Raw genomic sequence first — 15,373 nt, 5'->3', positions numbered from 1 at the left:
AATCCGGGGTTAAGCATTGTGATCACCACTCGACCTTGCATGGTTTCCTCCAACCAGCGCCGGGCATTAATTTCACTCTGCATGATGCATGCAATTTGATCTGTGTCGCGCCGCCGTGATTGAATGGAGGGAGGCCCCAACAAGCACGGACGCGAAAGCTTTGTTGGCATCGAAAGCCAGCCTTCTCGACGGGCGGAATGGCCTATAAAACGCTGGCCAAAGAGCCATGACGCCTTCAAGTCAGTCTCTTTTCGGTACCCAGTCAGCAAAGTCAGTAGGGGATTTGGACTTTCTATCAGACACTCACTTTTGTTTTGGAAACATTTTATTCCTTCGTTAATCCTTAATTGAAAGTTTCTTTTGCTTCACAGAATCGAGATGAAGTCATTCGTTAACCCACTTATTCTCGGGTAAGAAAAAAAAATCCCTACCCGTCATGCGAACGACGGGATGATATCATGATGCATTCGTTGATTGGATGAAATGGAGCACTAACGGGTTTATGTTGCGATTGATGCAGGGTCGCCGCTTTTGGCGCCGCCGCCCAGGCCAATGGATATGACGACAATCCGGCCCCGGCTCCATCTTCCACTGTCGTCACTTATGTCACGGAAGGCGTGATTGTTACAGTTACCGTGCCCTGCACCACTTCTACCGTGCCGGAACCGTCGCCGGTCTACACGCCGCCAGCTGCCACCTGCCCGGGCAAGTACAACGCTGATTGTGCCTGGCTCTGCTCTGAAGGCGGCGGTCAGGTCTGTGCGAAGGCTCCCTACGATGGGAAATGCACCGCCTGTCCAGATGAATCATGCCCGGCCGCCGAAGCCTATAATGCAGACTGCGCGTTCCTTTGTGCTACCGCCCACGGTGGGCCTAAGTTCTGCTCTGCTACTGGCGGAGAGAACTGTGCAGCCTGCCCCAGTCCTCCTCCTCCTCCTCCTCCTCCTCCTCCTCCTCCTCCACCACCACCAGCTGATAGCTGTCCGGCCAAGTACAATGCTGAATGCGGCTGGATTTGTAACGATCAAGGCGGCACAGTCTGCGCAAACGCTCCATATGATGGGAAGTGCAAAGCATGTCCCGACGAGTCTTGTCCCGCCGCCGAGGCCTACAATGCGGAGTGCGCCTACCTCTGCGCAACTGCTCATGGTGGGCCGAAGTACTGTTCTGCGACCGGTGGGGATGCTTGCGCTGCCTGTCCCGCCCCGCCTCCACCAACGACTTATGCTCCGCCACCCACAACCTTTTATACCGTTCCAGCGCCATCTTCTTCAGCACCACCACCACCACCACCTCCTCCTGCCGATGCAACCTGCCCAGTTAAGTACACACCCGGTTGCGCGTGGTTGTGTCCCTCTGCTGAAGGCGCTAAGGTCTGTGCCGCCACGCCGGACTCTGAAAATTGCGCCGCATGCCCCGATGAGACTTGCCCGGCCTACTACGACGCTGCTTGCGCCTATGTCTGCTCCACGCCCCATGGAGGACCTAAATACTGCTCTTCTACCGGTGGAGACGCCTGCTCTGAATGCCCTGGAAAGCCAACCACCCCAACATACGTCCAGCCCCCAGTCTACCCAACTGCCAATACTACCATCCCACCTCCAGTCTACCCAACCCCCGATACCACTGTGCCAACCACACCTGTCCCGACGGTTCCAGCCGACGCCGTTTGCCCAGCCAGGTACACTCCTGGCTGCGCCTGGCTATGCCCTAACTCCAGTGGCGCTAAGGTTTGCGTAGCTGTTCCTGACGATCAGAAGTGCGAAGCTTGTCCAGATGAATCTTGCCCAGCTACACCTGACGCTAGCTGCGCTTACGTCTGCGCCACCCCCCACGGAGGTCCAAAGTTTTGTTCTGCCACTGGTGGAGATGCCTGCGCTCCTTGTGCTCACAATGAAACGACCCCTACGAACCCTATCCCAGAGCCAACTTACAGCTCCGGCGCTTCGGCCATGCAGCTCGGGGCTTCCTTCTTCGGCCTCATTGCCTTCTTCTTCGCCCTTTGAACCAACTTTGTTTGATTTTGCAACGTGCTGACCTCTTTAAGTTCTGACTTATGTATAATGGGACCATGTAATCTTAATAAATAACCTATAATATTTGTGTTTCAAAAAATTCAAGTTGGCTTATAGGCTCTAGTAACATGGACATTTCCATGCCGACTTTGCGTTTAATTCTTAATACGGGGCGCGCGAAGGTTCTTATGTGCGCGGCAACCAAAAAAAATAGATGCTCCTCAGCTTCACGAAAGTAGGGTTGGCATCCTCCCTGACCTAGGCATCTTCCATTCATCCGATAGCCCTTTAACCTCAACGATGAGTTACTCTATCCGTGACACCGAGGGTATGAAAGTGCACTCGTTTCACTAACGCCGTTGACAAGGCCCATAGGTTCCTTTCGGAGAAGTATCGCCGCCGGCGTGGTAGCACCTGTCGCTTTGTATTCTTGTAGCAGTTGAGAAATGATTTCGTTGACAGTTGCATTGTTACAACGCGAGGCTGTACTGACGACTTTGTATCGAATCCAATATGACCCAAGTCCAGGCTGCAGGTGAGGAAGGCTATACACGCTTGTCGGTAAGAGGTAATCAGGAAATTGCTTGCGCCATAGGTAGGTTGGCATGGAACCGTTCATCGTAGGCCTGACTTAGGTGTTTTAGGAATCTTGAGTAAAGTATTCGCTATTCAGCGATGGTCCTTCAGAATCTTGTTTACGCTCAGGCATGGTCGTGTTGCAGAAATAGTATTTTGTAATCTCTGGTAGTCGCAACCTATTCCTCGAAGACATTTAAACAGTATCGACACCAAACCGCGCGAGGAGCCTACCGCTATAAAGGATTGTATTACCAGGAAATTTCGTAGTTGTGGAAGAACAGTTGACGGTTAGCTTCTTTAATCCACTTCGATATTTCCCGACAGGAGTCTTTGTATTTGAAGAGTTTGGTGAGCGATCCGTTTTCGTTAGGAGCGGCGATTCTGGAAAGTTGGTACTTTCCTACCCGCCCACTGAACTAGGAATTGTAGTATATTCCGTCCATCGTAGACCCTTCTTCTTCCCCGTCCTTTGGGCTTAATAATAGCATTGGCCGGGTCTATTGTTTCTCAATTGTTTTTGTATTTTGGTTAAATAGTAGAATACATCGCATTGATTTAGAAATAAGAGATTAATAAATTTTTATATAAATGCTAACGCTAATGATAATAGGCGGTTTAATTTTTGGTCGCATTCAAGCCCGGTTAACTTGACCCCATATCTTAACACACGATTCCGGTATCGTGTGATATTTTGGATACCACACTCCGTAGGCCCAGGAGAATGTCTCCTAACAAATTACAAACAAAATTAATCTTTAGTTTACTACAATAACCCTAATATCAAAGTAGAATTAATATATTATTTTTTATTAATATTATAACATTATTATATTGTAAATTAATGTAAGACTACGTACTGGCGGGATGCGTGTACAATTACCGAACGAGGAGCTATCTCCATGAAGGAATCTATCTAATTATATACTGTCACGGCCCAGCCATATTGACTAATCCTATTAGGGAATATGTCTTGGCGCGACAAACATGCTTCTTGTTTCTACTCCTTTCTACCTCACAAGAATTATTCTTATTATATTATGCTTTTGTTTTCTGCAACAATGTATGAATGCGTTGTGTGGCAACACATTTCGGCAGGCGGAAATCTATTACACTCGTTTATCTCATGTATGGTTTGACGCTAAGTTTCTGGCGATCGGTTCTCTGTGACCATGACCGGCCGAACCGGCTCGGTCAAGCAGGACTCGGTCGGCCCTGGTCAGGGAACTATCTACGCCTTATGTGGAAACTTCATCATGTATATAAGGATTTTTGAACGATGGCGGTTTATGAGGTTTCCCTTAGACCCCATCGGTCAACTTATTAACAGAACCTTCTATTGAACAGTCATACCTGACTGTGTTACACTTTCTACCACAATTCTATTCATTCATCTGAATACATAATTTCCTACACTGAGAGACCTGAATAAGTGGAGTTGAGAAATTAGCAAGGTGCTAAACTGTTTTGGGAATCCTGTTTGGAAACCTGGGACAGGTGTAGCATATATAGGACTCTGGGCACAACACAACAGTCTCGTAACAAGACTTTTATATTGCGGTAACCAATTACAACACAACACAAGGCCTAACCACGCTGAATCCGTATATTGCCCTTTTCGAATCAAAGCCAAGATTTCGAGGCCACCATGGCATGTCACACAAACGATTATTTAACCCTGCGTTAACCAAACACCTAATCACTTCCAACTTTCCTGCATCAACGCTCCGTAGCCAAAAAAATGTCTCTCATTCCTGAACACGAAGAGTTGCTTGTGTATGATGCCAAAGGAAGGGCTGTATGTCCACACAGGCTCCGCATATGCCATATATGCTGCGTAGACTACACTTATATCTCCTCAGATGAGGAAATGGATGAGGAAGATGAGGAGCGAGTTTTCATTCTAGTTGGCGAAACAGCGCGTTTCACACCGCAGTCGGACCAACAACTACTCGCTCCGTCATTACGGATGGAGACGAGTTACGACAATCCTCCGAAGCCTACGGCACCAGACCAACTAGCGACTCATTACTGTGGCGATTGCCAACTGGCCTGGCTGGAAGGTCAGGAAGGGCCTGAGGCCGCCGGCAGTCATCCCTCTCACCATACTTTCTTTCATCAGTATACCGGGACTAGCCGCTCCCTAATGGTATACATCGATGGCGCTTGCCCTGGAAACGGATCGAATCCCGCAAAGGCTGCTATTGGTGTATATTTCGGCCCACGATCCGGCCACAACTTTTCTCGTCTGCTAAATAGCCAGAAGCCTACCAATCAGTCGGCAGAAACCGAAGCAGCTGTTGCAGCGATGCATTACATTCGTACGGTTATAGTTCCCCGGCGTAAAACCCTCGTTCAATCAGTATCGAGAGGGAACAGTAAGGACGCCATCAAAGTGGCCGTTCGCTTCCGACTCATCTTGGCTACAGATTCCAGCTATCTTGTCGAATGTATCTGCAAACACATGAAGCAGTGGAAATACGATGAAACGCAACAGGTTTATAGAAATCGCCGCGGGCAGGTGATTGAGAATAGCGACGGGTTTCGCCGGATATTTGATGAGAGAGATAAACTTTCCATGGTCGGAGTTCAGGTCGTGTGGTACCATGTTCCTCGCCGCTTCAATGCAAATGCGGATAGATTAGCAAATTCAGCCCTCATTTAGCCTTAGGAATTATGTATTGAGAGAATTTATATAGAAAACATAATCAAACTTCTGGTTATTTACATGCTAGATTCAAGACTGGGCTGACAAAGTTCGAATTATAAAACTTTAATAAAATTATCGCGTGGTTAAAAATATCTATATAATCATCGCAAAAAAAAAATTATGTTGGAATTATAGCAGTCAATGCAATTTTGAATCGGTGGTATAGTTCAAAATTGAAATAGCGTTTTAGGGTTTAGTCTAGTTTAAGGTAGAGTTTTGTATTGCAATCAAAGCACTCTTCTGAGAGATCTTTGGCATACGCATTGGACTACTCCTCCTATAGTTCTAAGATTCGGCGGCCACCCGTTAACAAGTAGATCTGTTATTGCACGTGCAAGTAATAAAAGTCTCACGGCTCAAAATTTAGGCGCTGTACACGATATAGTAGATGAAGAACGGATGGATATGCTTGAAATGCATAGTACGGGTTTAGGACCTGGAGATCTTTACGTTCTCATCAATGGCTTTTTGCTACAAATCTATCGTCCTCCGCTTCTGACAAGCCCTAACGCACCCTATAATACCGAAAATCAATATCATCAAAGATGTACGGTTTTTGTAAGCTAGATGTTGCATTCTGCCATTGGCATAGCCAGGGGAGACGACCATCGTGTGTTGTCATCGCATCTCACGAGCTCACTACTTCTACACAGAATACAAAGTTTCCCGATATTGCCAATATACATGTTTCAATTCTCTAATCCCGCTGTGTAAATTATCAATAATTCTATCGCTTGTACACAATCTTAACTGCAATCTATCCAGAACATTTCTTTGGATATTGGATTAGTGACTTTGAACACACCTCACACTTTTTTGACTTCGTATACAACACATATCCTCCAGCACGACTACATGTGTTCCCTCATTTCTCCTTCAGGACTGAAACGCTCGCGAAAGTTAAGGCGGTGTTTCTAGCTATTGTATCCTGAAATTGCGGTGTATTTTGAGTGCTTTTACTGACATTCTTCTAACAGCCCATTAGAAATATCAAGTATGTGGTCCGTTTGGCTAGATGTTATATTTGAACCTTTGCCATGAAGACACCGTCAGTCTCGTGCGATGCGCTTTGCGGACTCTCCAAATCTTCATCCTAATATATTCCAAAGTAACTTGGTAACTAACAGGTTGAGGTAAAATTTCTAACTAGTATCAACTTTACGATTGTATTCCTAGTGGATCACGAAGGAGATAATTCTGAGTTCGAGTTGTTTAATTACCTTGCCCGTTCATCGTCAGTCATACCGAAGATCTTAGAATAGCACATGCTTTCATGCCCATTTTCTTCTCGCCTTTAACTATCTTGATAATGCTCATAAGGGTGCAGTTCCTTCCTCCCTGCGCCACTATTATCTGTGGCCGCGTCGCAAGGACGGATCCAACGATTTCCTGATGCTTAATCCTAGGACTGGTGGCATGTTAGTAACAAGTTGCTCGGGCATAGGAGGTGTAGTCTCCTAAGCAGTTGCTAGTTTCTTTTTTTTTTTCCATGAGGCAAGGTTGGACTTCGACGGTACTTGGGAATCGATCGAGGGTCAATGAGGCTCTAACTTGACCTTGTTCCTTCCCGTGTACAACAGATGTCCTGACGCTCAGGATGAATACTAGTCGGCTCACAATTTAATGCACCAATACTAACAGCGGCTAGGAATGAATCGCGAAGATTTTCACAGTGCTCAAACTCAGTGCTTGGGAGGCAGCAGCTACTGCATCTCGCAGAATCTCCTCATTCTCTCTTCGAGTCGGTCCCTCAACAGCCTTCACAAGATCTAGATTCTACAATACGGTCGGGGTTACCGCCAGGCGGGTATAGTAGGAACTTCCTCTCCCAGGGGCAGTATGGTACTGCAGTTCGAAAATGGTAGGTCCTAGTCGAGGCTGGTTATGTCTAATAAATACATCTTGAACATGCATACAAAAAATTAATATATCGCCGCCTCGATCTAAGAAGGCTACCGCGATGGCTGGGAAAGCTTGGATTGCCTTATAAGTCTTACGAATAAAGCTTCGAAGCTTACCGTCCTATCAAAATCCGCGTCAATTAACAGGGGGATTTACTACAGCCAACCTCAAAATTACAATCAGCCGATAGGACTTTTCAACTTTCTACTGAAAAGAAGTCTATAGCTAAGAGATTTATACGCGGAAATTGCAACGTAGCATTCACGCAGTTATACTTATTTGGGGCCCTCTGCCGTTTTCCGGTGGGCGAGGATAATCGAATTCAATGAGCGGCTCACTCATGGTGATCATTTACGGACGGAAAACCAGGACAAAAGTCTTCGTTACCAGGTTCGTTTAATTAAAAATCATCGACTAATATGGCGCGAAATCGAGGGCTGTTTGTACCGAAACATTTGTGCGAATTTGAAAATCACAAATGACCAAAACCGCCTTCGAACCGCGGGCCATAAACTTTGACAGGATTACTAGCGTGGAATCGGATTTCTACGAAAGCTATCACCATGCATTCCATGCAATATCGGAAACCTTTCAAAGAGGACTGGATAATAGATCAAAACTGAATGGTAGTGAAAGCAATTATGATCAGATCAAAGATTTATAAATATTCGGGGTGTTATGTCTTTCATCGTCTATTCTCTCGTCGGTCATTCACAAATCAGAACAGTCAATCGTTTTATAATTAGTCAATTGATTAATTCTTGAAGAAGCCCTTTCCACATTTTTGAAAATGAAGTCACTCGCTACTCTCTCCGTCATTGGGTAAGAACTTACCAGCGCGCCCAGAACGCGATATATGGATGCCGATGCACGCACTAACTATGGAACAACAGAGCCTTAACTCTGGGAGCTGCCGCGCAGCAGACCAATGATACTTGCCCTACTACTTTCAGTTTTGATTGCCCTTACATCTGCACTTATGTTTTGGGTACGATTTGTTCAAAAACACTCTGGATGCAAACTGGTGCAACTGGCTGCCGCACTTGTCCTGGTATTCCAAGTACCTGTCCGGCAACCTGGATTGAAGGCTGCGCCTACATTTGCAAGTTCGGCGATCCCAAAGCCGATCCGTTTTGCTCACCAAGTGACACATCGAACGACGGTAGAAGGTGTACCGCATGCCCCGGCAAGCCACCTATTACTGCTACACCGGCACCTACAACTGGTTACAATGGTAATCATACGGGCAGCCCAACCATCCCGTTGCCGCAGCCGACTTATAGCTCCCAGGCGTCTCTCGTGGGCATCAGCACTGCTGCGTTCCTCGGACTCCTGTCGTCCCTACTCGCAATGTAGAGTTGTAAACTTTCAGCTCTGGATTTTGCCATAATATTTAATCTTATTGTACTAGATTGACTTTATCTAGTTCATATACTGGCAGATAATGTTATTTCGGTGGGCGTTGGATGAAAACGAATAAATAATACTCTTTGTATTTTAAACATCCGTTCACTCCTAGTTCTAATTATTAATTTATGTATACGAATACAACTTTTGCAAGGGAAGCCATCATAGTGAAATATTTCTCAGACTGCCAACCATTCCGTCCTATCTTCTAGCTTCCCGTGGGGAAGTTACCTAACATTGCAAATCCGATTTCCCAAACTCCCACCGTCATTTCTAGGGTCTGCTCAAACATCCAACTTTCGGGGCTACAGGAACACAATTCTCTATGATATTGCAGAACCAAATAATTCTGCCTCAGATTGATATTCGATAATATTGTGATAATTGATGTACGAAGTATAAGACAAATGCACGAAGAATTTAATATCTTTTCTATAAAAGAGGTCGTCGCTGTTCAATCAATGCAATTACTGCCCACCAAGAAGGGAACACACGCTTTCTCACTCTTCTTCATACTCATACTCATACTCATACGAGCGAAACTCTTCTGCCCAATCCTCGGGGGACCAAAATCTCCCTTCTGGCATCGTGTTGATTGGCTCGACAGATACCGTTTCATCTGGCAATCTAGTGTAGTAATTTATCAAATTTGAATCCAAATCATTGCGGCATCTCGCCTTATAGACCCTTCAGCAACGAAGTCGGAGATCGCTGTTTGTCTAAGGCAGCCTTGGTAAGTGATATATTTCAGGTACAACGATGCACAGCCTTCAAGGCATTCTTACACCCAATACCGACAGCCAGAGCCACCTATAGCCATGGTGTAGTAGTTTCGATGGTTCTGAACCGAAAGGTTGACGAAATCCCGAACTGGGTATTGCGTGATACAACGATAATCCCAAGAGAGGAGGGCAGAGAGGATTTCATGATAATTGTGTGAGCTGAGCTCCATCGTTCCAGGTTCTCCATGTTCTGCATTGTCAGGAAGATGGTATGGCCACTGTTCAGATGTTTTATCCCTCATATTCACTCTCACAGACCTGCCGGCGTCAAGCAAAGGTAAATCGACCAACGGTTGACACTTCTTCCGTTCTCTTGAGCGCCGGTCGTATTAACCACAACCCGGGCATCCTTAACAATTTCGCCCTCTGGTATTGGTTTGCCCATAATAGAAACAATAGGTAATAGGTCGACTGTGTGAAATAAGATTGACAGTCGATAATATCCGCAGGGCGAATAGATATGTATCACGTATTTATGAATGAGGGGTTCAACTTCGAATTCCTGACCAACTGCCAAGATGCAGTCATATTACTCTTTTCCTTCTGTGTTTCGAATCGCTACATCGCATCGCGTCCTCAACACAAGACCACGGGATACCTTCTTTTGCACCTCTTACAATCTTTAGTATCTAGCATGGCTCTTCATGAGATTCTAACGGACGCTCAGTTGGCGGAGCTATGTCATAGCCCAGATCGTATTTTGATCAATCCCCACGTTGTTAAGATCTCAGATGAAGCTGTTATCAAGTTTGGATGGCTCCAACCGGAAGAGGCGGAGAACCTTCGTATAGCTGGGGGCCATTCTAGATCCTGCTATTGTCCGTGTTCCAAAATTCTATCGGTTTTTTACCCACGGATCCGAGAGCTATCTTGTAATGGAGTATATTAAAGGGAGGACTCCTTCTGAGTCGGAGTACGAAGATCTGGTGGACGAAATAATCAATGTGCTTAGACACTTTAGGACTTCCCATGGCGATAGCAGGCCCGAACTTCCAAACAATGAAAGAAATGGAAGATTGGTTAAATAAAAGAGCTAAATCCCACCCCAAAATCTCGCCCTAAGGCCGTAATTTAGTTCTTTGTCATCTGGATCTGGCACCACTGAATATCATCCGAAAAGACGATGGAACGCTATATCTTGTCGATTGGGAGTCTGCAGGGTATTATCCTGAAGGTTTCGAATTAGCAGGCCTGGAATTGAAAAGCACGAATGCGACTAAATTCGAGTATATGTTGCAAGAAAAACTCGGGGAGGACCTTGGCGCGGATGATAATACACATACGGAGAGTAAAACCATTCTCGAGGCATGGCTTGGAGGCGACCGCACGTATTTGTGAGATACCACCTTCTCTTCAGCTACGGTCTTATACGTTTTGAGTAAAAGCTAACTAAAATGCTTCACTTAGCAAACCCACCGAAATATCAAATTGGCGTCGATGTCCAACTCTCGATATTAGAGCCTATATGATCAGGAATGGTTTCTTGCCGAAGGCTGTGGCCCCAACTCCTTCGATACCACCAAGCGCCGCTAAACATAAGACTACTACACAGTATCTTGGTCCTCTACTTTTTGCTGTTTTCCGTACAGATTTGAATGGTATTAATGTGAAGATGATTAGTTTGCGCGCTGGTTTGCAGGCTCGTTTGCAGGCACATGGGCTTTGTAAATTAATTTCTGCGCGAATCGAATCTTGAAACTCGACTAACTACCTCCCAACATCTTAGGAAACTTCGTATAATCAATCTAACTAAACTTTACCAGTCTCCACACTAAAAACTACAAATCCTTGTAGCCTGCACACGCCAGATTATCTATACGTGCGAAGTTGAAATAGTCGTAGCGAGTCTCGAAATAGTGCGGCCGAAGGGAACCAGGGTACCAGAACGCCTTTCATCCCCAATATATCAAAATCCGACATCAAGAACCGTTGTCTCTAAAGAAGCATCCTGACGGCGTTTGATTTAACCATAGCAAAATGATACCGGCCCTAGGCTTACGGTGTTTCAATCCAACAGTACATCAACCGGCTCGTCTTCGTTCCAAGTCGACAAAGCCAACTTGCATAAGCAATATTAATATCAACAAAGTATAACATATCCAGAAATTCAAGTCATAAAAGTCTATTTAATCCAAGTACACAAGGAATATCTATAGCCGTCTAAACAATGCCGAAACCACATGATCTATTTTTGAAGCAACAACCATAACGAATCCCCAGACCTCGCTCGTATCCTCACAGAAATGAAAACGAAATAAGAGTCCCCGAGTCCTTCAAGCGTCACCCTCGTCATCAGTATCAGGAGGACGTGGTGTTCCCTTCGGACTGTTGAGCCACTCAATATGTCTCAACCGTCTTCGAACCTCACGCTCCTTCAACTCCTTCTTGGTAATCTTCTTCTTTTTCTTAGCTTTGAACTTCATTTCACTGTTGTCCTCCACGCCGCTGTTGACGGCGCTGTTGACGGCGCTACTGACAGCGCTGCTGCCAGGAATTGGGGTGTTCAGGCCGCTAGGAACACCGCTGCCAGGGCGGCTGTCCTCGAAGCGATCGAGAGCGATAGCAGAATGGCCACGATGTGTGACCTTTCCATCGTTGACATGCCACTGCTCCGAAGCCAATGCACCAACGAATTCTTCATTGTGGGAGATCATGACTACGCCACCTTTGAAGTCACGGATAGCAACGGCTAGACCGCCAAGCGAGTCACGATCTAAGAAGTTAGTCGGCTCGTCTAGCACCAACAAGTGAGGATTATTCCACATGGCACCAGCGATAACGACTTTGACCTTCTGCCCACCTGATAGCGAGCCGATCTCGTTGTGATTGGCGATCTCGGGGTCCAACCCCAAGTCTTGGAAATGCTTGCTGATCACCGATGGCTGCAGCTCACGATAACCCAGACCTTCGCGCGAAGCCTCGTGGTCATCAAACTCCTGGACGAGTTTGGCGAAGCCGAGCTCGAGCAATGTCTCACGAGAAATTTGTGTGTTGTGCTTAGGCAAGAAACCACGCCATTTCCTATGAATTTGTTAGAAAAGACAGTTGGAAAACAGGTGATAGATGTAGACGTACACTTCGTATTGGAATGTTTTCTTGTACTTCTGACGGCCCATCAGGGATTCGATCTGCCGTTTTCCATAGCCCTCCCCAAGATCAACAAACTTGTCCATCTGCTCCCGATCCCGATCAGACAACACGCGAGTTTGCTTCATATGAACCTCACGATCATCGCCGTTAGCATAACGCCACTGCAAATATTGGTTTGGTGTCTTCTCCAAGTGCATCTCTACGTGTTCGAGAGCATGCTGTTTGATGTAACCAATTCGCAGATTCGGATGCTTCTCAACCTTGCCAGTGTTAGGAATGACTTCGCCCGTTAGCAGCTTAATCATTGTCGACTTGCCGGCACCGTTTGGTCCAATGATGGCCACACGGGATGAGAGTGTAAGCTGGCAGGAGACATCGCTAAGGGAAGGTTTGGGCGCTTTAGGGTACGTGAAGGATACATCTGTCATGCGGATGATGGCACGGGTGTTGGACTTCACACCGGTGAGGATACCTGGTGGTGGGAACTTGAACTGCACCATACTATCGGATAGCGTATAATAGCTCCTGGCCTCCGGCCTTATCTTGACGAAAGCAGCCAAGTTACCCCTGTAGTGGGCTAGCTTTTTGTTGGGCTCGTAATGGTAGATATCGGTAGTAACCTCATCTAAGAAACCCGAGTCGTGGGATACGATCAAGCTAGTAATTTCGGTGTGGGACTTTAGATACTCCTCTAGCCACTTGATGTTCGCGACGTCAAGGTGATTGGTAGGTTCGTCGAGGAGTAGAACGTCGGCCCTTTGAAGCATCGCACGGGCAAGGGCTAACTTCATCTTCCACCCTCCGGAGAGTGTGCCAACCTTGTGCGACTGTCTGCCCTCGGGCCCAGGTGTGAAACCGACCTCCTCTAGAACTTCAGAGATACGTTCCTTCCCTTCTTTGGCGATAGTAGGATCCTTGGAAACAAACTCGAGAATGCTAATATCGGCATCTTCGCCCTGATTGTGCTCAACATAGCATGTGCGCAAGACGTCCTGGGGTGGGAACCCTTCGAGCTTACCACTCGCGATACTTCTCATGAGTGTTGACTTGCCCGCACCGTTGCGCCCACAGAGACCGTAGCGATGGCCTTTGAGTAATCGTAAGTTTGTATGCGATAGAAGGAGCATGCCTCCGTAGCCGAGCGAGAAATCCGCGTTGACGATCTCGACCTCATCGCTATCATCCTTTTCTGGCTCACCAAACCTGCGAGCATCTTCGTCGGCGTAGTGCTTTTGCACAGCCGCGGCGATAGCTTCGTGGGTGTCAGAAAGCTGGATGAGCGATTTGAGGTAGGGGCGAATTCTAGACTCAATCCTGGTAAGTTGACGTTGATTGACATCCTCAGCCACCATTTCGCACACGTAGGGGGAGAGAAGTTTGTAACTATCGAGGTCGTCGCCAGAGAGACTGGTGCTCTTGCTAATTTCCGCATCCACGATCTTAGCTACATCAGCAGCCGTGGTTCGTCCGATGACATCGGTCTTATCGTTTGCCATGGCCTTATCCATGACATTCAAAGCCCTGGTAGCCAGCTCACGAACCTCGGGCAGCGAGGCTCGGTTCATCACATTCTTCACACCGGGTTGGAGTTTCGGTAGAAAAGTTCGTGCTTCAATAGGATCGTGGACGAGTTTGGTCAAGTTTTCGGTAATGACGACAGTCCGACGTAAAACTTCTTGAGAAGTAGTAGGTGTATTGAGAGATCGTTCGAGGAAAGGGGTTAGGAGGGCGAGAACTGGCGATGTAACGACAGCTACAAAGGTGGTCATAGAGAGGGCGTGGATAGCTTTCTGCAGGGTCTCGGTCGAGGGGTTCTGCATGGTATCGACGAGTAGTGGGATGCGCGGAACAACGTCATCATTTGATATCAAAGTCATCAGCGAATTCATCGTCTTGATCGCTTGCTTCGAGACTTCGGTTTTGAGGTCATGCATGCCACCTTCCACGATTGGGATGAGAGCAGCAAGCTTAGCACCCATGGCCTCTCGTAGGGTGTCTTGATCTTCAGCCTGTTCTTTTGTGCTTCCGATAGTCAACTTGGCTTTGTCGGCCATCTTCTGCAACAGCTTGTATGCGCCGACGGTACCCTGCCACTTTCCAGCAGCCTTGGATATGTAGGTTGTAAGGGCAGGCAGAAGCCCGACAACGAGTGCCTCCGAGCTGAGGTTATCGAAAAGTGCATTCAGTCCGTACTGGGCGGCGTCGCGGACGATTGTTCCCTTATCGGCGAGAGCGTCTAGTGCGCAGCCTACCATCCCGTCGTCCTGGAGCATGAGGACAACCTCGCTAATAGGAGCCCGGGGTGGCAATTTTTCGAAGAGGGCACCGAGAAGATTCTGCGCACTCTCACGACGAAACCCGTTCTTCTTATCGGCAGCGGCCTTCTTCACCTCAGCGAGTATGCCATACTGATAGAGACCGCGGTGGCCGACGGAGCTGATAAGCAGCTCGCAGAGAGCATAAGCTGAATCGATAGAAGCTTCGGAGGACTTGGCGTTGAAAACCGTATCGATGAGAGCTGAGACGTCAGCCTGGGAAGGAGCAGGCGCCTGGCCATCGGCGGCTATGGCTGGGATGATGGTAGGTAGCGAAGGCATGGCCGCGAGATCCTCCAAAGGGGTTGATGTAGTAGAGGTCTAGAGGGGCGAAGGATAGTGGGGGCCGAGTTCAAGAAAGTTTGTGCAAAGTTTTCTTGGCGACAGGTAAGATCCTTTTGGGTTTAGCGAACAGCATAGATTCCCAATCGGGAAATTCGCGGCGGCCAATCATGTGTTTTTCTACAACACTACAACGCAGATCGAACCTTCATAGCTCTCGATCGCCTGTCCAAGAATAGCTTCACGGGGCACGCTATCGGACACTACAAAAATACAGTCACACAGGCTATTTGT

The 15,373-nt window shown here is 47.1% G+C and overlaps 5 protein-coding genes across 5 annotated transcripts; 4 read left to right on the top strand and 1 right to left on the bottom strand.

Annotated features, from left to right (window-relative positions):
- Nucleotides 1–378: 378 nt before the first annotated feature.
- DFL_000481 (uncharacterized protein) lies at nt 379–2,006 on the top strand (the record flags this gene model as incomplete). The annotated part of the gene is made up of 2 exons (XM_067633967.1): nt 379–410; nt 521–2,006. 2 exons carry the CDS (start codon nt 379–381, stop codon nt 2,004–2,006), a joined length of 1,518 nt encoding a protein of 505 aa, XP_067495018.1.
- A 2,326-nt stretch (nt 2,007–4,332) lies between these two features.
- Nucleotides 4,333–5,256, top strand: DFL_000480 (uncharacterized protein; the record flags this gene model as incomplete). Its single annotated transcript, XM_067633955.1, has 1 exon — nt 4,333–5,256. The coding sequence occupies one exon, from the start codon at nt 4,333–4,335 to the stop codon at nt 5,254–5,256; it is 924 nt and encodes a 307-aa protein (XP_067495017.1).
- A 2,737-nt stretch (nt 5,257–7,993) lies between these two features.
- Nucleotides 7,994–8,559, top strand: DFL_000479 (uncharacterized protein; the record flags this gene model as incomplete). The annotated part of the gene is made up of 2 exons (XM_067633943.1): nt 7,994–8,025; nt 8,097–8,559. The coding sequence occupies 2 exons, from the start codon at nt 7,994–7,996 to the stop codon at nt 8,557–8,559; spliced, it is 495 nt and encodes a 164-aa protein (XP_067495016.1).
- A 1,467-nt stretch (nt 8,560–10,026) lies between these two features.
- On the top strand, nt 10,027–11,470 carry DFL_000478 (uncharacterized protein; the record flags this gene model as incomplete). Its single annotated transcript, XM_067633931.1, has 5 exons — nt 10,027–10,210; nt 10,468–10,726; nt 10,800–11,056; nt 11,187–11,269; nt 11,366–11,470. 5 exons carry the CDS (start codon nt 10,027–10,029, stop codon nt 11,468–11,470), a joined length of 888 nt encoding a protein of 295 aa, XP_067495015.1.
- A 195-nt stretch (nt 11,471–11,665) lies between these two features.
- Nucleotides 11,666–15,079, bottom strand: DFL_000477 (uncharacterized protein; the record flags this gene model as incomplete). The annotated part of the gene is made up of 2 exons (XM_067633920.1): nt 11,666–12,413; nt 12,468–15,079. The coding sequence occupies 2 exons, from the start codon at nt 15,077–15,079 to the stop codon at nt 11,666–11,668; spliced, it is 3,360 nt and encodes a 1,119-aa protein (XP_067495014.1).
- Nucleotides 15,080–15,373: the final 294 nt, after the last annotated feature.

This window comes from Arthrobotrys flagrans (genome assembly GCF_004000055.1).
Source record: "Arthrobotrys flagrans strain CBS H-5679 chromosome Unknown unitig_15, whole genome shotgun sequence".
NCBI lineage: Eukaryota > Fungi > Ascomycota > Orbiliomycetes > Orbiliales > Orbiliaceae > Arthrobotrys > Arthrobotrys flagrans.
This window is presented reverse-complemented; position numbering and strand designations above follow the sequence as displayed.